General features: G+C 32.6%; 4 protein-coding genes and 1 non-coding gene across 6 annotated transcripts; 3 read left to right on the top strand and 2 right to left on the bottom strand.

The window, feature by feature from the left end:
- Positions 1–2,339: 2,339 nt before the first annotated feature.
- LOC112754759 (RNA demethylase ALKBH10B) lies at positions 2,340–10,018 on the top strand. The gene is made up of 7 exons (XM_025802514.3): positions 2,340–3,139; positions 7,520–7,650; positions 7,745–7,862; positions 7,981–8,079; positions 8,175–8,290; positions 8,406–8,560; positions 9,128–10,018. Exons 1-7 carry the CDS (start codon positions 2,677–2,679, stop codon positions 9,609–9,611), a joined length of 1,566 nt encoding a protein of 521 aa, XP_025658299.1. The 5' UTR covers positions 2,340–2,676; the 3' UTR covers positions 9,612–10,018.
- Positions 9,672–12,281, bottom strand: LOC112754760 (uncharacterized). 2 transcript variants are annotated; one of them, XM_072219216.1, is made up of 2 exons: positions 10,734–12,281; positions 9,672–9,809 (listed from the first exon to the last, which is right to left on the bottom strand). In XM_072219216.1, exon 1 carries the CDS (start codon positions 12,209–12,211, stop codon positions 10,781–10,783), a length of 1,431 nt encoding a protein of 476 aa, XP_072075317.1. In that variant the 5' UTR covers positions 12,212–12,281; the 3' UTR covers positions 9,672–9,809; positions 10,734–10,780. The 2 variants fall into 2 exon arrangements, with proteins under 2 accessions (XP_072075317.1, XP_025658300.1); XM_025802515.3 differs by lacking the exon at positions 9,672–9,809 and adding an exon at positions 9,896–10,289.
- Positions 12,282–13,798: 1,517 nt separating this feature from the next.
- On the top strand, positions 13,799–16,460 carry LOC112756503 (exosome complex component RRP4 homolog). The gene is made up of 6 exons (XM_025805107.3): positions 13,799–14,195; positions 14,292–14,337; positions 14,437–14,526; positions 15,129–15,194; positions 15,286–15,351; positions 15,732–16,460. Exons 1-6 carry the CDS (start codon positions 13,939–13,941, stop codon positions 16,167–16,169), a joined length of 963 nt encoding a protein of 320 aa, XP_025660892.1. The 5' UTR covers positions 13,799–13,938; the 3' UTR covers positions 16,170–16,460.
- A 191-nt stretch (positions 16,461–16,651) lies between these two features.
- On the bottom strand, positions 16,652–18,289 carry LOC112756504 (protein RESISTANCE TO PHYTOPHTHORA 1, chloroplastic). The gene is made up of 4 exons (XM_025805108.2): positions 17,864–18,289; positions 17,255–17,465; positions 16,978–17,147; positions 16,652–16,895 (listed from the first exon to the last, which is right to left on the bottom strand). Exons 1-4 carry the CDS (start codon positions 18,167–18,169, stop codon positions 16,869–16,871), a joined length of 714 nt encoding a protein of 237 aa, XP_025660893.1. The 5' UTR covers positions 18,170–18,289; the 3' UTR covers positions 16,652–16,868.
- A 296-nt stretch (positions 18,290–18,585) lies between these two features.
- On the top strand, positions 18,586–18,667 carry TRNAS-UGA (transfer RNA serine (anticodon UGA)). The gene has a single exon. It is a non-coding gene; the product is annotated as a tRNA-Ser (tRNA).
- The last annotated feature ends 3,620 nt before the right edge of the window (positions 18,668–22,287 follow it).

Below are 22,287 nucleotides of genomic sequence, written 5' to 3' on the forward strand. Positions count from 1 at the left end.
TCTTTGCACGATTATATTCATTTTTCTATATATGGAAATGTCAATTACAGAATAATTTAGTGCGTGGTGGCAAATGGCAATGCAATGAGCATTTTGTATCTTTTGTGCAACTTGAACTGATACCTCATCTGATCTTGGGAATAGTTAATAGCCTATTGTTTTAATAAATAAATATTAATTTAGTATCTTTTAAATTGTAGCTGTCTTTCATTATTTTAATGCTTGAATTATTATTATTATTATTATTATTATTATTATTATTATTATTATTATTATTATTATTATGTTGCAAAATATGAATCAAAGTAGTGAATGCTTTTATTTATGTTATTTTGATATCATGATGACAGTTTATGTGACTTCTAAGCCAGCAACGAACATGAATAATAATTAAAATAATCAAATTATTTATTAAAATTCCTTTAGAAAGAACTAAAATAGACCCTGTCAACCAAATTTGAACATACTTTTTTATTCATATATCCTACAACTGAAATTATGTGAAATGCTAATATGTTATAATTAAGGCGACAAATAAATAAATAAATAAATGTTATGACATAGCAACAAAAATAAAAAATTAACTTTTGACATGATTTATTTACATTTTATATTTTTAAAATTTCATTAATTAAAACGACTTATAAATACAATTTAGAGAGTTAATAAGACACCATTTTATGTGTTTGTGTATAGAAAAAATTCAAAGTATACTAAAAATATCAGTGTTCTAATTATTTTAACTGTTGATATGAATTATAAAATATATATATATAATATATATTAATTAAAATTAATAACTAAAACAATTGAAACACCGTTATTTTCTGATACACTTAAAATTTTTTCCTATGTATATATTATTGTAGTTTGTTTGGTTCCAGAAAACACGAACAACTAACCACCACTATTACGTATTAACAAGAGCAATACCAAAGCTCAAGGTCTCCACTCTCCACCAAAAACAAAAGTGGTTGTAAGTTGAATCAAAGCAGCATTACTTAGCATTCCAATTTCTAAATTGCCTTACTTTGAACTTCAACAGCTACTACCATATCTCATTTTTTTAGATAAATTAGTCACATACTATCATATTTCATATTAACACTTAAGAGACTACTTTAATAAAGATACTAAAAATATCTTTTTTTTTTAAGATGTTCACACATGTTATATTATTATTGGATATTTTTATTAAACCGATTAATAATTTATTTTTTATTATAAACCAGAATAAAATTGGTTTATTATAGTAACAATAATAAATCTAATTGTCTGCATTATAACTATTAGACCCGATTTGATCCGATCGAATTATACCATATAAATCGAATATCTTTAAATTTTTTGGTAAAAAGACAATTATATTCCTGGTTTTTTGTTTTTCGGACATTTAAATCCCTAAAAATTTAAAAATACAATTAAATCCCTAAAAAAAATTAGATTTATTGTTATTGTTATAAAAAAAATCGATTTTATTCTAATTTGTTAAGAAATTCAAAAATAACCGATTCATTAATACGTCTAACAATAATATAATACATAAATATCTTTACAAAAAGACGTTTTGCGCATCTTTATGGAAGCATCCGCTAACACTTAATATACAACTTTTAAATTTTAACAATTATAATATCCAACTAATTAAATATACATTATTCAAATAACAGTATTTGACATAAATATTTGGTCTCGAGTCTTTACCAGGGTGGAGGGGTGTGGGACCCTTGGTCAGCTTCGCTCGGCAGCCAGTGATGTGAGAACCAAGAATAGAGGGCCTGAAGTGGGCCCCAAAGTCACCACCCTCACAATGCTCCTTTCTGTTCAGTCGTGGTGCAATTGCATAGACCCCGACCCATTGGGAAAGGGACCCACTTCTCTTCTCGCCCTTTAGCTCTCTTCTCTATGTTTTTTATTTTTTAATATTGGGAGACTCAAATCCGTTTACCTCTAATAAATATGAAAAAAATATGTCATTTAAATTATTAATTGAATAAAAAAAATCCTACTAAAGAGATAATGGACTATTTATACAATATGTACAATAGGCTAAGAGTTACAAAATGAACATCTCTTATACTATTTAATTTTTAGATTCACCAAAAATCGAATTTTTGATCTTTCGGATCTAGAGTTCTAATACCAAGTCATGATACCACTCATTCCAAAAACTTCAGCTATTGAAAAAAATAACACTAATGATTATATATCTAATACTCCCTAAATCTTTATTGTGTATATTGTACAAATATTCTATTAGCTCCTCATTCTTTCCGAAAAAAAAAAAAAAAAAGACTTTGTTATTGGTATTTGGTAATTTTCTGACTTAAACCTCTTTCATGTTATTTTGCCAGTTTGCCACGAATACCGAACTGTACGGAGTTGGCACTCACACAAAACAACACAACACAACACACTCCCCTTTTTATTGTATTAAAATCCCACACTCTCTCCTACCCTTCCCCTATTCATAAACCCTCTCCTCTAACTTCTGCATGTGAAGCATTTAAAAAATCAAAAAAAAAAAAAAAGAAGAAAAAACCTTAAAACACAAGAACCTCTTTCAGACTTTCACTGTGTCTCTGTTTTTGTCTCTGTTTGCGTTTCTGAAACTCATAAATATTGGGACAAGCTTCCTTTCCTTTCCTTTCCTTAATTGCTTCGACTCTGATTCTCATGGCGGCTGTAACTGCTGCTATTCCTCGTACCGATCCGCCAATGGTCGTGTCGGATTCCTTCGCCAAGGACGCCATACTCGCCTGGTTCCGCGGCGAATTTGCTGCTGCAAATGCCATCATCGACGCCCTCTGCTCTCACCTCGCCGCCGCAGCCTCATCCTCCGACGAGTACGACGCCGTGTTCGCTGCCATACACCGCCGCAGGCTCAACTGGATTCCCGTCATCCAGATGCAGAAGTACCACTCCATTGCTGACGTGACTCTCGAGCTCCGCAAGGTCACCGAAAAGAAGACGGCGACGGCGGAGGAGGCGGAGGCGGAGAGTAATGGCGGCGGAGACGATGAGAAGGGGAAAGTGGAGGAGGAAGTGACGGAGAGTGTTGGAAATGGCGAAGGCGAAGGCGAAGCTCAACAGAGTCATGAGGAGTATGAATCTCCAGAGAGCGAGATTACTGATTCAGGTACTTTAATTAATTACAATTAACAATCTAATTAATTACATATCTTAATTCTTTCTTTTCTTATCCACGATTCATCCTTCTAAAAGCTTTAATTAAGCTTCACTTTTCATTTCTCCGCAAATTCATTCGCTGTTTTCATAAAGCAGGGATTTTTTAAATTTCCTCTCTCTAAAAAAAAGCACCGGTGATTTATTATTATTATTATTTAAACAATTTTTGTTGGTTTGTGTGATATTATTGTAGGGACGAAATCATGAAATTTCTGTGTATGTATATCTTTTCAAAGAAGCAAAATTTGTTTTATTTTATGACATCTTATTAAAAATTAGTAGTATATTGAATTAAATATATTAATACTCGAAACATATAAAAGTCGTTTTTATTTCATTCATCATTAGAGTTTAACAAAATTTGAACACGAGAGTAAATAGTATTATTTGACATGGAAATCAGATTTGTATAGAAATTGTTTATAGCAATAGAATCAAATTTAATTTTCGTTGTGCAATGGTAGACCGCAGACATCGTTCAACCTTTTTGATCCTCCATTTTCCAACACTATTCTTTTCCAATATGTAACTTTACGGGGTACTCTATTGTATAGATTAGAGTGGTATAGAGAGAATATAATTCTTTTTATAATTATTTTTTATTATTTTATTATTATTTAAAATATGAGTTCTATCTTTATTAATCTCTTTTTCATTCTATTAAAAGAAAAATCTGTGTAAATTTATATTTTTACCATATAATTCATCTAATTTTATGCTGAGCTACCCTGACTAGGTGGAACTTTTAGAAAATAACTAGAATTTATTGTTTTTATTTAATCATTAATTATTAATCATTAAAATTATGAGTTAAAAATATATAATTAAATTATTAAATTAAAAAATATTAATAATTAGAAGTGATGGTAAAAAATAAAGAACAATAAATTCTGTTATAATTGAACTTTCGATGTATGCTCTCTTCCTTTTTAAGATAACAGTCTCAATTTTTATTAAAAAATCAATATATTTAGATGATTTTTCTATTTAAATGTATTAATATCTTAATATATTTAAAAAGTATATAAATATTTATTTTTTAAAAAAGTGATTAATTTGACAAAAAATGATTTGTTAGTAAATTAATTTCTTTTATCTGATAATAAGATAGTAAAACAGTGAATGAGTAAATATTACTAATTTAAAAGAAATTAAAAGTTGTTACTTGATTATTGGATAAAGAAATTAGTTTTTAATCTTTTTCAACTGAAAAATATTGATTTATTTTTACGAGTAGTTATCAAATATTTTTTTAACTCGTTTTTAGCTGAATCGAATTTTTTTTATTGAATTAACTATATTTAAATCTAAATTTTTTAGTGGAAATAATTTTAAATATTTTCATGTAATGTTCCACCAGAAAGTATATTAAAATATTTTTCGTGTATCCCTTATACTTACCAAACGCATTTTGTACCGTTTGATTTTTGGTGTGTATATAATTTTTTCTATTGTAGAAGAAATAAGTCTATTACTTTGTGATTTTCTTTTTTTTTTTTACCAAGATATATGAATTTGTGACTTTATATTTGGTGTGGAATTGCGATGATTTTAAAGTAATTTTAAGCTGAGAATGCAGTTCAAAGATTCTGTCCATAATACCGCTACATGTGTATTAAAACATTTCTTAATGTAAACAAAGTTGCATGTGAAAATAACGATGTTATTTACGCACCTAAAAAATTAGGATATATTTGATTTGTATTTGTATCTTTTATTTTTTATTTTTAGAATTTTATAAAGATGAAAAGCCAATATGAAAGTAAAATAGAAAATGAAATTCTATCATTTTTATTATTTTTTATAATATTCTAATAACAAAAAGTAGTAAAATAAAAGAGTCTTATTAACAAATACATTAAGATAATAATTTTTAAGGAAATCATAATTAAAAAATTTGAATAGAAAAATATAAACCTTTTAAATTTTGAAAAAAATAACATTTTTATTTCGATTTTATTAACCAATGCTCTTAGTCTCTTTGAACACCTTTTAACTAATTTCAAAACAAAAATAAAAAATATTTTCTCAAACCATTGTGCTTTTTATTTTTTATTATTTAATCGAAGAGGTGTAAGTCGATATCAATTATAATGTGCAAAATGTTATTTTATATTTAAAAGTCAATTGAAAGTAATATAAGCAATGCTTGGAATCTAAAAAGATTTTTAAAGAGATTGATTAGAAGAATAAATTATTTTAATTTTTAACAATAACCATATTATAATTTAAGAGAGAAAGATGGTTAGTTGGGGTTAATTCTCTAAAATAAAAAATTAATAGAAACAGGAAATAAAACAATTATTAATTAGATAATTTATACCATATACAGTTAGATTTTGAGTAAATGCTCTTTTCGGTCCCTGATCATTTATCCGATAAACTTCCCACCCCTTAAAAAATCTAAACATCCAAGTCGGTCCTTATCTATTTTGATATATGTTAGTTTGAGTAAATGTCATTTTCAGTCCCTAATCAGAAATTAGAATGTACATATATCAAAGTAGATAGAAACCGATTTAGGTGTTTAGATTTCTTAAGGGGTGAAAAGTCCATCGAACAAATGGTTAGGAACCGAAAAGGACATTTACTCTTAGATTTTTTTACTTTGTCAACCTTAATTTAGAAGAGCTTAATCCTCGTTATTTAGGTGTAGTGATGATTGACGAGGATAACAACGTTAATGAAGGAGAGATCTAGAGATATGAACAATGATTTTATTACAGGCGGCGGAAACATCATAGCAGACGGCATAATATGGTTGTTGACGTCACGTGACTGGTTCCATCTAAATGGTATCTTACCACGTGCGTGCGGCCTTCCCTCTCAATGGGGCTGGGTTGGATTGGTTGGATTTTAGAATATCTGGTAATGGTACCAATATTCTCTACTCTTAATTTAATCAACCCCCAATAATCCTGCCAGAGGAAAAAAAAAAAACATTGATTTTTCTTGTAGATTAATCATTTAATGCAACCTTGTTAACAAGTAAAAATTTGGAAGAATGTTGCATCATATTAGTACTTAATTTTGTGTGCATAAAAGTGAGATGTTTCTTATTACTTTGTAGTTTAATATGATCTTAGTAGTTTATAATTTATATTCGTCACCTCGTATAACTTTGTATCTAATCAACTTAGAATTTGTTGATTTTATTTTTTCAAACGATTTAATTCCTCATCAAAATCAAGGTGTCAAGTCATGCATCAATGAGCCGTGTTGAATGCGTTTTTCTTCTTCCTTCTACGAATAAGAATATGTTTTTAAAGATACTTTTTAAAAAAATCAAAATCAAAAGTAATTTTTTTATTAGAAGCTTAAAAGATTCAAGTTTTCAATACATTAAATATTTGATATGTTAAAAAGTTTTTTCTTAAAAAAATTATTCTAGTAACTTTGATGAATGTTCTTACAATCCTCTTAATATAATCTCTTATACTAGAATCTGTAAAAAGAATGTATACAAAGAATAATACAAAGATCATTTCTTAAAAAAAAAATAGTGATATTATGAAAACATTATATCAATATAACTACTAATTATAACTCTTCACGTGACGTTATATCAAGTTTTTAAACATCCTTTTTTATATCTACAAATATGTAAATATTATAAAAACAAATAAATAATATAGTGTTATGTGTAGAGTTCAGGGTAATAGACTAATAGTAACATGAGTCCTATCAATGGAAAGCAAGGGAACAAATGAATAACAACGGTTGAGAAAAGAAATTGGAAAGAAACACATGTTTAGGCAGCCAGATGTATTTATTTCATAGAGGGGACATGTGCTGCTGCCTTCCATAATTTTTTTTTTGTTTTTGATTTTTGAAGGAGCCATCATTCTTTTGTTTGTATTATACCATTATTGCCATGCCTAGACTCCACATCTCTTCTTCAATTCCCTTTATTAATTGCACTACCACCGTGGGGACATTGCTCATGACATGTGTTGCTGCGATCTCTTTCTAATTTATTTTCTTAATATTTTTTAAATGGTAAACAAATTGCATTTAATATTTTTCATTTAAAAGGATATGAGTGTTATATAGTGACAGTTTAGGTTAGTTTTGTCAAACATCTAGTTAAGCTCTCTGAGGTTGTCTAGTTTAACGGCCTAGTAGGATTTGACACCTGCAAGATAATCAGAGGTTCTACCAACTGGAATTCACAATATCTCTAATAACTAAATTTTGATAAGTGAATTTCTTTAGTACATATGGGTGGTGTGAACTCTTGAATCTATTTAACAATTGATAATTAAAAAGCATGTACTAAATTTTTGCTGGGTATTAAATTTTCGAAGATTTTCTTTGGTCTGATGAGCAGGATCTCAAGAAATGCACCCCAGTTTGACAAACATTAGCATATGTTCCAATCACGAAGAATGTGAAGGACGCTCATCACTGATAAAGTTGACAAAAGGTTTCCAAGCAAAGGAGTCAGTGAAGGGCCATATGGCAAGTTCATCAATTTTTTTCACAAACTAAATGCATTCTTTTATAAGTAAAACAGGTGGAAATTGCTAACAGAAAAAAATGTTCCAATTATCAGGTCAATGTTGTGAAAGGATTGAAGTTATATGAAGCCATTTTCAATGACTCAGAAATCTGTAAGCTGACTGATTTTGTAAACGAGATCCATGTGGCTGGCCAGAAAGGGGAACTCTCCGGTAAACCGACTAGAAACCGGTCAAACTGGCCGGAAACCAGCTGATTAATTTGATGCAAGCTGTCCTGTAGTCATTGTTTTCAGAATACTAATTGCAACATCACCATGAATAAATGTAGGTGAAACTTTCATACTATTCAACAAGCAGATGAAGGGGAACAAGAGAGAGCTGATTCAGCTAGGTGTTCCAATATTCGGGCAGATAAATGATGCAAAGAGTAAGAAATGATAAGTAGAAAAAACTTGATAGCTTTGGTAGAGTGGTGTGATGTGTAATTCTACTCACCCTTTTTGTTTTCATGTGTTTTTACAGGCAACATAGAACCGATTCCAGCACTTCTTCATGGTGTCATTGATCACCTTATACAATGGAAGTTAATTCCAGAGTATAAAAGGCCAAATGGTTGTATCATTAACTTCTTTGAGGAGGTATTGTTTTCCCTTTACTTCATTTATCCGGTGTCAGTACATTTTAGGAAGGTTGTACAACTGTATAAGCATCTGTTGCAACTATGAAATAACATAGCTATGTCTATAATTTTAGGGGGAATTTTCTCAGCCATTCCTGAAACCACCCCATCTGGACCAGCCTATATCAACCCTTCTTCTCTCTGATTCAACTATGGCTTTTGGACGTATCCTAATGAGTGAAAATGATGGGAACTACAAGGGGCCACTCATGCTCTCATTGAAGAAGGGGTACATATCAAACAACTTTACTCTTTGCAGTCCTAATCTTCCATTTATTATTTAAGATTCTATTCACAGTGCTGGATATGAAGGAAGAAATAGCTTCATCATGTAAGTGAATAATGTGAAATGCTATTATACAAGCTTTCCACAGGATGCAACTATACATGTTACAGTAATAATAACGCCCATATTATTCGGATCTTGCTTCTCTCCATTTCCTTTATCCTTTGGATAACAGAGAATCTTGCAAGCACTTCCAATTCACAAAATTATATTGTTTTTCTGCCTAGGAAAACTTAATAGCTATTTTGCATTTTCATCATTTACATAAAGGGTGCATTACAGGACCCCATTGTGATCCTTGATAGCTTATTTTTTCATAATATCTCTTCTCATTCATATTCAGTGGCTGCATCAAGAAACACCGATACGGTTGCCCTTAATGACAAAAGTGACGATAATATTCATCTTATTATGCAAACAAATTTGAGGCATCATGTAATGTGTATATCTTCTTCTAAAAGCAGATAGGTGCACTGTGCATATTAGATAATGAAAATCTTACTTTGGCAGGTCTCTTTTAGTGATGAGAGGAAATAGTGCAGACATGGCAAGGCACGTAATGTGTCCATCACCGAACAGAAGGATTAGCATCACCTTCTTTAGAGTGAGGCCAGACTCCAATCAATACCAGTCACTAACTCCTACCGTGACAAACGCAATGACTCTTTGGCAACCCGGCATTGCTAGCCCATATGCTGTGCCAAATGGAGCTGTAAGCAGCTATGAGACTATGGACATGATGCCCAAATGGGGAATACTTCATGCTCCAATGGTCATGCTAACAAACCCTGTACACCCTATGGCAATGAACCCTGGCAAACTTCCTGGTGGCGCTGGGACTGGGGTTTTCTTGCCTTGGAAGGTAGCATCCAGGAAACCTGCAAGGCATCTCCCACCTCGAGCCCAAAAGGGACGCCTTATGGCATTATCATCGCCAACCAATTCACATATGGGAGAGTCAACTTCTGAACCCAGCATTACAGTTGGAGGTTAAGGTAAGATTTTAGTTTAGAAGCAGCACTGGTTTCAAAGGAATGTGAATCAAGAAAGTTACCTTGGAACAGTGGAGGATGTCCATTTGTTGTACAAAGGAGCCCGATTGCTGCTAGAAGAGTGTCTTTTATCCATTTTTCACCCCTCCCCCGTCTTTTTCTTTTTGAACTTATTAGACGGATAGCTTATAAGGTATAAACTATAGAGTTCACAATAGGTTAGTATGTGTTCCAATCAGTTTAAGGATTTAGGAATCTAGCTTTCAAATGTGAAGAGTGTGAATTAAGAGATAGGTTATATTTTTCATTTTAAACATCAACATTATTCAAAGTTATGTTTATCTACTTAATACTGTGTTGGTACATTTACATATCAAGACAAGTCAAATATTTTTATTCGTTTCCAAAATTTCTGGACTGCCACATCTGATTTTCATACTATTTCTGGACTGCCACATCTGATCTTCATACTGTTTTAACCGAAATAGAAAGTACTGCTTTAAATGCTTCAAGTGAAGATTTTTGTTTTTTAATTACTTTCTGATCTGTCATCCGTCGTCTTCATACCTTCATTTTTTCACTCGGCAGGCACTACTTGATACGTTTATTAGTTTAGAGAGAACTAATATATTTATATAGGTTAAATGTGCTTACTTATTATACTTCAAACTTTCAACACACTGAAATCAAATGAACAAGTTGCTGGTTAATTGTTTCCATTGATAAAGCTCTTTAATATAACAAATTAGACTAACTGGAAGAGCTATTTAAAGAAGAGTATTCCAAATGATGCAACTATAAGTCTATAACCAATTCTGAATTTAAAAAGGATAATTTGCTGGCACTAATAATTACAACAGATCGATTAACTTATAAAAGAAATAGTAAGGGGATTGTCATGAAGAGTTATCGAAAATTCTGTTTGAAGTCATCATAATCTCATAAATATTCGAAACAAATGACATTTAAAAAGACAAGATAATCTATATAGAAACAATTGCTTTTCATACAAGAAGGACAAAAGAAATGACACCACTATTTCTAAATCAATTTATACATAAGTAGAAACAAAGAAAATGCTAATTTAATTTCACTTATCAAAGAATAATCATAATCACACTTACATAATTATGCCTCTCACCAGAACTCAGATCAGTGAGCATCAAGTGTCTCAAGACTTAACAGCATCATCATCATCATCTTCAATGTCCCAACTCAAGTCTTCTTCTTCCTCTGCAACACTCAGCCGCTTCCGCACATCAATTTTGCTTGGGCTTCCACTCCGAGGTGGACTTGTCTTCTTTTCATCAATACTACTGAGATCCTCAATCTCATCCCAACCGAGATCCTCCTCTTCCTCGTGTGCCGGGCTCTTACTTGCCTCAACCACCGAAGGTTTTCCATCATCAACTTTTGTTTCCACTATCACTTTCTCATCAGAACCAGCTGCATAATCACTATTCTTCCCAGATTCAACCACTTCCTTCACGACTTCCTTGCATGAGTTGCTTCCATCATCCGCCTTTTGAGCAATCACTGAACTCTCAACTTTAGTTTCCCCAACAGAATCATTGCCATGTTCCTTACTTTCACTTTGCAATGAACTATTCCCCCCCACTTCCACACTCAATCTCTTTGTTTCGACCACACCCTTTTCACCAAATTTACCACCTTGCAACTCAGAATTCCCCTCAATTGCCAAAGTTTCACCACTAACCTCCTTATCAATCACACCCTTTGATTTACCATGACCCACATTCTCTTCTCCCTCCTCCTCCTCCTCCTCATCATCATCATCTTCAACATCTGTTACATCCCAACTCAAATCCTCCTCTTCCCTTGACATTGTCGTCACAAGTCTAGCCCTCACATCCTCAGCTTTCTTCAGCTTATACACCTTATAGAAATACCTTAACCAGAAACTCTCGTTATCCACGCTATTCGGAACAAGCCTCTTGTAAATACTCTCCATAGCCTCATTCTCACTAAGCAAACCCTCCAATTCCTTATCCTTCCCTTCCAACGAAAACCCTAATTTCCATTTTCCATACTCTTCCAAATCCTCAGGCTCATCAGTGTAAGTGCTAGCATCACCCTGAATAGCACGAATCTGAGCTTCAAACCTACTATACCCTTTCAAATTCGAGCTACTACCATCTTTGCTAGGGCTTTTAGTGCTTCTGTTGCTATTGTTATCGGAATCGAGATCGGCGGCTAGGATTGCTTCCTTACCTTGGGAGATGATCTGGGCCGTTCCTTTGACAACAGTAGATCCCAACTGATCGATGGCCTGGCCCACCGTCTCGAGGGAGCCATGGGCGACCTCGATCTCCTTCTTGAGTCCCGTGCCGAATTCTTGGAGGTCCCGGCGATACGTCTCGATTATCGATTCGGATTTGGAGGTTAGGGTTTTGATCAGGCCACCGAACCGAATCCACCCGCTGCCATCGACGCCGTCACTGTGGTCGGTGGTGGCCGTGGCGGCGTCGGATGAGGAGGGATCAGGATCGGTTGCGTTTTGCGGGTGAGACGCATTGTCGGATTCAGATTCGGATCCAGGGGGATCTGGATCGTCGGAGAGAATGGATTTAAAGAAATTCATTGAAGAGAGATTAGAGTAAACGAGAAATGTGAAGTTTCTGTTGATCCTGTTGCGATACGATGGGTGCGTATCTAACTCTAGTCTCTATATATACCTCTTGCGTTTGAAGGGGATGCTACTAAAATGCACGTGCTATAGTTTCTGAGTTAATGATGAAGCCCAATAAGGCTCAGGCCCAATATAAATGGATTAGCACATACACTTTTGTTTTTTAAAGTTTTCCACCAGATCTTAACTCTTAAGTTAAAAGGTCAATGATTGTCCTGACCAAAAAAAAAAAAAAAGAAGAAAAAGGTCAATGATTGTTGGCTTGTTGCGGATCTAAATAACTAAATTTTTAAATAGAATTTATCGTTAATGCAGTGGATTTCCTCATGTTTATTTAAACAGAAGTAAATTCACTATTTCAATAATTCAAATTGGTTATTGGCACAAAGACTTTGATATAAACTCACAAAATTGATAGAATTTGATTTACGTCAAAGGTATATATATAAAAAAAGAGGCATGCTACAGATACAAGTCTTTTTGACTTATAAGTCTTACAAGTTGCTATACATACGGGTCTTTTAATGCGTTATTCAACCGTTTCCTATTTTTAAATCACTACACTCACCATGTATTATTATGAACGACTTTTCTTCTTCTTCTTTCTCTTCCTCTTCCTCTTCCTCTTCTTCTTCCTCTTCCTCTTCTTCTTCTTCGTTTTTTTTCGATTATCATGGTTTCTGAAATCAAGCTTTGAAATCGTTTTGAAGATAATGAAACTTCAGAAATACACCCAAACGATTACAAAAATACACCCAAACGATTATAGAAATACACCAAAAAGATTACAGAAATACACCCAAACGGTTATAGGAATTCACCCAAACGATTATAAAAATATACCCAAAAGATTACAGAAATACACCCAAAGGATTACAAAACTACACCCAAATGATTTAAGAAATACACCCAAAATTTGTTGAAGTACACCTTATGCATAATTCAGAACTCTTTCTCTTTCACCTCTTCATCTTCTGCTGCTTCTTCTTCTTCAAAAACGATTTCAGAGTTTGATGTCAAAAAACAATGGAAATCGAGAATAACGAAGAAAGAAAACAGAGAGAAAAGCACGTAAATGAAGAAGAAGAGGAAAACGAGGAAGAAGAACGTGCAGGAAGAAGAAGAAGAAGGAGAAAGAGAAGGCAAAAAACGAAAGAAAAGGAGAAGAAAAAGAGTAAGAGGAAGAAGAACGTGCAGCAAGAAGAAGAAGGAGGAGGAGAAAGAGAAGGTAAGAAACGAAAGAAAAGAAGAAGAAGAAGACGAAGAGGAAGAAGAACGGTTCGAAGCGCGTTTTGAGCGTTAGTTTTAATTGGACTTGTAAGGCTTACAAGCCTTAATCGCTTGTATGCGAAGAATTTCTCTAAAAAAAAAGTTAACTAATTAATATGTTTTCTCTTTTTATTAAAAATATAAGAATAGAATTATTAGTTATATATTAACTAAAATTTAATGGTACTTAAGTTTTTTCTCAGCTAAAAAAAAAAAAAAAAATTGGAGAGGAATTGTTGGGTAATAGTGGGTCAGGTGGGTTCATTAACTTGGGTTTAGCCCTTTCAATTTTCTTTTTCCATCTCTCTTCGGACCAAAAAAAAAAAAAAAAGGCTCCATCTCTCTCACGGAGGTTTAGGGTTTATGGTTTTCAATCTTGTTCCTCCTTCCATTGAGAAAGAGAAAGAGAGATGAGAGGATTACAGTTACCGTTGAGCCAAACTCAGAAGGTTCGTCTCCAGAACGCTCTGCAGCAGCTGGAGTCGCTCTCCTCCAAGGTCAACTCCGATGCCTCCGTCACCGTCGCCGATTCCATTTCTGTTAACCACGAGGAAGGCGTCCTCAAGGGCCACGGAACCGCAGACATCAACGGCGACCTCGTTGCCACCCTCTGCGGCGTAGTTGAGCGCGTCAATAAGCTCGTCTATGTCCGCGCCCTGCGATCCAGGTAAACCGTAAACCCCGAACACCTTATCTCTCAGCTTCTCTACTCGCCAATCTCCTTTTCTTCTCTTATTCGGTAGTTGAATTGAGCAAATTGCAGGTACAAACCCGAAGTTGGAGACATCGTCATTGGACGTGTTGTCGAGGTAGGGAAGAAACTGCTTCGTAGTTCATGTTCATAGTTTCATATCTGATGTGGCTGTGGAAGTATTTCATGCATTTTTATCGATTGGATTATTGTCTAGGTTTCTCAAAAACGTTGGAGGTTGGAGATAAATTACAGTCAAGATGCAGTTTTGATGCTTTCTTCTATGAATATGCCTGATGGTGTCCAGGTATTGCATGAATTTCTGATTCTTTATTGGAAAAGTTTCTGCATAGCTTGCTAACTAGCAGATTAAGCCTTAACTAATTGTAAAAAATTACTTTGGTAAGTCATATATTTATCCACATCTGCAATAGAACTGTTGTTTCCACTTGTTACAATGTTGTCTATGTTAATAGGCGCTTCATAATGATTATGGTTATTCAATATTTAATCATTGTTAGTTTTGTACTACACTGATTTCTGCAGTTTTTTTTTTTTTTTTGTATTATCGAACTGACCTGGGCCTTTGGGATGCGCTTGGGTCCTTCGGGCAGCTTATAACTAATATTAAGCTTGATCATCTGATTTTTGGTGCCGTCTAGCCTCATAATATGTTGGTTGTATTGCAAAAAGATTTGAGATGTAATTTGTGTAAAGAAAAATTAATTGTGGTCAAAGAAATAGTTAAGGTCAGGGGTTCAACTGTCAGTTGCAAAACAGATATTGTTATCAGATGCAGTGTTTTTAAGCTTCAATATTTTTGATCCTTAAGATATTTTTTTCTATTGCCTTTTCTGCCTCACATAAGCTTGAATACCCCTCATTTGAAGTGATTCTTTCTTCTGCTAGAGACGGCGGACAGCTGTGGATGAACTAAATATGCGTTCAATTTTTGAAGAGAAGGATGTTGTTTGTGTAAGTACGATTTTATTATTTATGTCAAACATGGCTTGCATTTGGTGAAGGATCAGTTGATTAAAGTTCTAAATTATTTACATGATTACAGGCTGAAGTTCGTGGTTTCCAGCGTGATGGCTTACATCTTCAGGCAAGAAGTCAGAAATATGGGAAGGTTTGTTGTTTATACTTGGGAAACTTTGTAAATCATTTTGCTTCTTGTTTCCTCTCAAAAAGTATTAGCCAGTTACAGAGTAGGAGATGGTAAAGAAAAGTAAATGTATATGGAGATGGCCAAAGTTGACAAATATAAAACTATACTTCCAACTGCCTGTTAATGATTAAAATGTCTTGTAATGCAAATGACTTTGAATGAGGGAGAATGAAATTTTGGTTGCCATGGTACTGTCGGTGATTATATAGCATAGATTTTATTTAATATATTCAGGTTGTGTAAAATACATATTGAAATTATATCCTTAAATTTTATTACGTTACTAATGGCTTTATTGTTGTTGCTGATGCTGATGCTAATTGTTTACACTTTTCTGTCAGCTTAACAGAGGTCAACTGCTAACAGTCCCACCTTACTTAGTTAAGAGGCAAAAGCAACATTATCATCATCTTGAGCAATATGGTGTTGATTTGATACTTGGATGTAATGGATTCATATGGATTGGAGAACATATTGAAGCCAAAGATGACATGGTAGAAGATCAAGTGAGCCATTCCAATAGAAATTCAGCAAGTCTTGAAGAACAAGAGAAAAATTATACGGCATTGGAAACAAGAAAATACATATGCAGGGCTGCTAATGCTATTAGAGTATTATCTACTTTGGGTTTCAATATGACATTAGAAATCATCAAGGGAGTTATTGATTTAAGCCTTTCTCTAAATCTTGATATACATGATATGCTTGGTTCGGAGTTCTATGTTCAGGTTGCTGAAAAAGAGGCTGAAAGGAGAAGCTCAAGTAAAAAGAAGAGGTAGTTTGTAACATCGTGGTTGAAATGTAGCTCTACTAGTTTCATTATCTATTTTTCCTCTGCATATGGGTAAAAGAGAAGAAATCGTTGCAATGTACACTCTTTACCCAATTTAGTTGACGTTATTGAATGGTTGATTTTAGACAACAATTAAATAGTTGTAAAATATACAGAGTCCCAATAAATTGGGAAGACGAGTTGCATTTTTTTTTAATTTTCTTTTCAATTGTTAACATTAATATTTTGACCTTGATTGTTTCACAGCAATAAACCGAGCTCGTCGTGTTTAAGTTTCCTTACAAGTCAAGAAAATACTTTACAGCCATGGATACAACCATCGAAAATCTCACTGATGCAACAACATATTACATTCATTGACTGACTAATAAAATAAAATCGTGTCATATTACCTCTAGGTTGTTGTCGGTAACATTGCAATTTTCTATTTGTAGGTTCAAAGTGCAATGAGATGACAAAGTAGCAAAATGTTTGAAAGAGCCTATATCATATACATATTCATTTGATAATGGGAAACAACTATAAGGATGTGTCTAGCTCCTTTAGTATACCCAGAAGATGTTTTAATACAGAATTTCTTGCAAGAAATGTTGCATGTCTTTTATTGTGTGTAAAAAAAATAATTCCAAGAGAGAAACAAGAGACCAAAAATGCCTTGGTAACAGTTGACTGTCTACTTGGTTTCCTAGTCCGTTTTCTGCAACCACCCAAACTGCAAGTAATGTTCTTTAGATAACTATACATGAGAAACAGAAAGCTAAGAGCAAAAATGGATAACAAGAAAGTATAGTTACCTTCCAGGCATACATTCCAAAGAAGGCTATTGTATCTGCCGACCAAACAACAGCAAAGGACTTCCAAAAGAATGGGATTATAACATTGATCAATGGGATGAGGAGAAAAAGATAGTTGAGAGCTTCCTTCTCATTCTTTGAGCAGTCTCTAGCTCGTAGAGAAGGAATTGCTGCATAAATGGATTGTTGTGTTCATCAGAGAAGTTTTAGTGCTGATTGGCAATAGCATGTGATTTCAAATCCAAGTTACTAGATTGGTAGGTAAGTATAAACTTACTGAACATCCAAATGGACCACATTCCCATTAATCTCCAAATGTCAGGTTCGTTTGAAGGGAATATCAGATTGAAAGACAAAGCTCCTCCCAACAACATTGATACATAACCTTGAACCTCAAAAACAGTGTACAATGCAGTTCCAGGCACTGCAGGATTCTTTGTAGCCGTGGAAGCCCTTGGTGCAAAGGTAGCTGCTGTCTTCTGAGCTACCTGTAATGTATAACACACACACACACACACACAAATAAAAAATAAAAAAAAAATAAAAAAAAGAAAAAAAGAAAAGAATTTAGCATACAATATTCAAATTATAATTTGGCACTCTAAATTACCCACTACATTATACTTTCAAGTGCATAATCTCAAATTAGAAAATCAACTTGCAACATTAGACACTTGTCCAAATCCAGAATTCAGCAAGGAGGATGGACCTTTTCAATCTCCAAACTCAAAATTAGACACGTACCAATGCCCACATGCAAAGTTTGAAACTTTGGGAATTCATCACTATTATACGCAAAAATCTTTAAGAAAGAAATATTTTTTACGAAATGGGCATCCTTAAAGAACTGTGTTTAGATATTAAATTAAAGGATGCGGGAAGTAACCTTTTTAAGCTCCTTGTCGATGGGAGCAGAAGAAGAAGTGGAAGTGGTAGTGGTTCCTTCGGTAGCATCGGATTCCAATTTGAGCTCCTCCTCTGAGAGTGGGGATTGGGATTCACCATCCAGTGTTTGTAAGCGTGTGTCTACCTCATCGGAAGTGGCACGTGCAGAGAGCGTGCCGCGGAGCAGAGAGTGCGGCTGCTGCTGAGGGAAGAAGGTGGTTCTGATGGTGGAATGGAACCTAGGAAGATTTGTATTCACATGGGGAAGGCCCGAAATGGTTGAAGGGGGTGAGAAGAGAGTGTTCATCGGAAAAAATTTGAGAAGATAAGAATTTGGTGGAGGTGGTGGAAGCTTGGTGGTGTTCCTACCCTATTCTTTTACCCATTTAATTAACTCAATAAATTATTATCTTCGTTTTTATATTATGGATTTATAAGTAATACTAATGTGATTTTATATGAATAATTTACGTATAACAAAATACTCCTCAGTTAATATTTTAAAGTTTAAACTTTAAACTTTCATAAGTAAAAATATTAATTTTTTATTTTATATGAATATAAAACCAAACATATTTATTCAGATATAAATTTACTGACATTTTGAATTTTCATAACTAAAAATAGTAATTTTTTTTATAACTAAAATATTAAATATTATTCACTGATTTGCATTATAAATAAAATAATATATATAATTGTAGTAGCCGAATTTTCCATGTAGTCGATATGTCCGAGTGGTTAAGGAGACAGACTTGAAATCTGTTGGGCTACGCCCGCGCAGGTTCGAACCCTGCTGTCGACGTTTTTGTTTTTCCATTTGATAAATTTCAGAACTATTCTTTTTTGTACGTTTCTAAATTCTAATAGCCCCACATTTGCACAATGTTTTATTTTCTGTTATAATATGATCTCTTAGCTTGGACCCATCATATTCAGATGTCTGCTATGGTGGGATATCAAACACGTTCTCAAATAACTAACACAACAAATACAACTCCATATTTCTCTATCCTTCATATAAAAAAATGGACCCTATTATTGCAATCATTTTTAATATTATATTAAAATTATGAGCACAAGGCACACGAGTTATGAAAACCAACCAGAGTTTTGGGTTCTCTATAGCCTTTGTGTACTTCAATCATGCTTCTTCATTAATCATTAATGGTCCTCTTTACCAGTTATGTAGCTTCATTAGCTGTAATTGTAGCCTTAATTCATAGACAAAAGCTCTGTCCATGATTCGGATAAGATAAGATCAATGAGCTTAAGTCATGAATGCTCTGCATAACATGGGTATCCAACTACCTCTCTTTCAAGTTTGAGACTTTCAGCTGGAAAAATAATAATAATAATAATAGTAATAATAAAGTGACAGTTTTATTTGGCAATTGACATGGAAATTATTCCCTTTCAAAACTATCATTGAGTGTAATTCTATTCTAATAATTGTGGATGACAATATTCTATTCTAATAAAGTGCTACTTTCAATCATTTTGAGACTCAAGTTCTTAAGGCTCGAAATTATACTGTCCTTGGCTAAAACAATCTAATTAACCTGTTCATTCGTTATTTATTTCATATTTATTTCTTAGCGTTGTTGCAAATTAAAATTAATTTGGCAACTTTTCCCCCCTTAAATTCTGTCACTATCATAAGAATATGTAGAATTATTATCTCCCATAACTGATTATTATTAATAATGGTGTAATGAAACTATCTGAAAGGAACATCCAACGACCTGAGTAATTAAAATATGATATCCCAGTATGTGACAATCAAGAAGGAATAAAAAGTTTGTCAATAAGTATATATCTTTCTGGGCTGTTAACACCAAATTTATGCAATTGGCATCTTATTTGATACATCAAATCCAAGTAGCCCCACGTATTAATATACAGCAATAAACATACACTTCTCATCTAGTGTCTCTTTATTTATGGATCATCATTAACTATATTCGTGGATAATAGGGACATTATTTCCTTTAAATTAATTAATTAATTACCAATTTCCAATTATGTTATTCAGGCTGACATACATACTCATCAGCCTGTTGGGCTCTGATTCATTGCTCCTTTTTTTTTTCCACAATTGTTTCTACATAAAGTGACAATTACATTATCAAAATAAATATATTAATAAATAGGTGAAAATATATGTTGGTATTATTCTCATTCGTTTAATTTTAAGGTATTTCGTTACATCACCTACAAGTTAAACAATTGAGCATGATAATAACATGGTTGAATGAAACAACTTCATATAATTATTGGATTAAATCTCATTAGATTATTCGTATTATTATACTTTTCAATAATATTGCCAATTGTCATGGCGGTCTAGATGTGAATGTTTATACTGTACAAATATATAGGTATGTCATCATATTCTTTTGGCTCTGTATGTCAAGAAAACCATATAAATCAGTACATAAAATGATTAAAAGGAGGATTAAATATTGAGAAAGTATTATATTGCCAAAATAAAAAACAATAAGAGGCATATCTTATCTTATTACATGATGCATATCTAATAATACGTATTTTAACATAATGAAAGAAAAGTAGTAATTATTTTAATAATCACAAAAAATATATGCTAAAATTAGCTATCAAAATCAGTTATTATCATTATATAATACATATTAAAATAAATTAAACTATATATATTTTTTTGTATACAAATATGTGGTAACTAATTTTAATGTATATATAATATTTTTGTTATTCTAATAGTGATCTAAACTCATCAGTGAACTTCAACTAATTGATGAATGAGGTAAAGCTTAACATCAACTCGCATATAGGTGTTATCTACATTTCCGATGAAAATAATACTGTAAGATCGAGAGTAATGTAACCTTTCAATGTTACTTAATTATTGAAATAATAATTATAAATTTATGATTGCATTGGCATTATATTATAACGGCAGTGCAGATGGTTTTGTATTTTGAGAAGAAGATGTAGAATTTGGATGAGGGTTCCTAGGCCACCCACATTACAATTTACAAGTCACGTTGAATGGGAATTTTCATTTCATTTCATGTCATGGGAGATGGGTACGCCGGGTTTCAAGTGACGTGGCGTTCCAAACAAGAATCTCACTGGTCAATACTCAATCAAGAGCAGATCAGAGTTGTTGCCCAATTTATTTTATGATGAAAATTCAAGTTCAGTCGACTTCACGTAAAGTTAGTGGTTGAGAGCTGTTAGATAAAAATTTAGTCAAATCAGTCAAATTATCTAACTACTTTCAGTCATCAACTTCACATAAAGTCGACTGCACCTGAATTTTCAACTTATTTTATTATAATAATCATACTAACTACTACTATTTGCTTTGCTTCATTCACTATTCTACTATCTTAATAAAGAAATACTTAATTATAACATTTTTAGTATTAATAAAACTATAACGAATTATAATTTAAATGACATCATCTTTTCTCTCACTTAAAAGTTTTGGATTCTAACAAACAAAAAAAAAACTCAGAGTAATGAAAACAAAAGAAAGAGTATTGGTGGTGAAGTGAAGATACACAATGAAGAGTTGAATAAGAGCATAAATAATGTCCTTGTAAGTTGTTACCTGAGTTGAAGGGTAAAGGACAGGAGAGCATCCAATAAACGACCATCTTTTCTTTATTTCTTTCTGGATCGGAGCAGTTGGGGTCTCATAGTGGCAACCGCAATAATATGCCATGCCAAATTTATGTTCTTTCATTTTCCTTTTGTTTCTCTTCTTAATAGTGGAATCTCCCAATTGACCCTACCAAATGCTATGGACTAAAGGGGCAATGTCAATCCCCTTCACCAACTTTTTACTATTACTTAATAATACAACCTAAATTAATATCAATTTCACAAACAAAAAGTATTCAATCAATAATTAAATATCAAATAAATTTAGTTAGAGACTAAAATAATCTGTTCAAATGAATCATGTTTCTAAGATAATTACTCATCTAAAAATCTTTTTATATGAAAATAATAATTAATATATTAATATATATTAATATGTGTTTAAATTATTTGTATAGAGTGCCACGTGTCAAAAGCTCATTTTCCAGGAAAGACACCCACCCTTCATGAGTAGACCGGAGCCTAAAGACACAACACAACTAGATAGCACCATATGTATATTCTAATCTAATCTAAACTATGACACATATAATATTATAATCCATTATTATTTTCAATTGTGTAGGTATATTATAAAATTAACTATTAAAATATTAAATATATATTAAAAATAAATTATAATATTTTGTAAAAAAATATTAAAAAATTATCAAAATTTATTGATTTTAATTATTATTTAGATATTAATATTTAAAAATATAAGATAAAATATATTATTAAATGAAAAAAATTAAATTAATAATTAAATAATAATAATAAATAATAAATTATGAT

Source organism: Arachis hypogaea, chromosome 16, assembly GCF_003086295.3.
Source record: "Arachis hypogaea cultivar Tifrunner chromosome 16, arahy.Tifrunner.gnm2.J5K5, whole genome shotgun sequence".
In the NCBI taxonomy this organism is placed as follows: domain Eukaryota; kingdom Viridiplantae; phylum Streptophyta; class Magnoliopsida; order Fabales; family Fabaceae; genus Arachis; species Arachis hypogaea.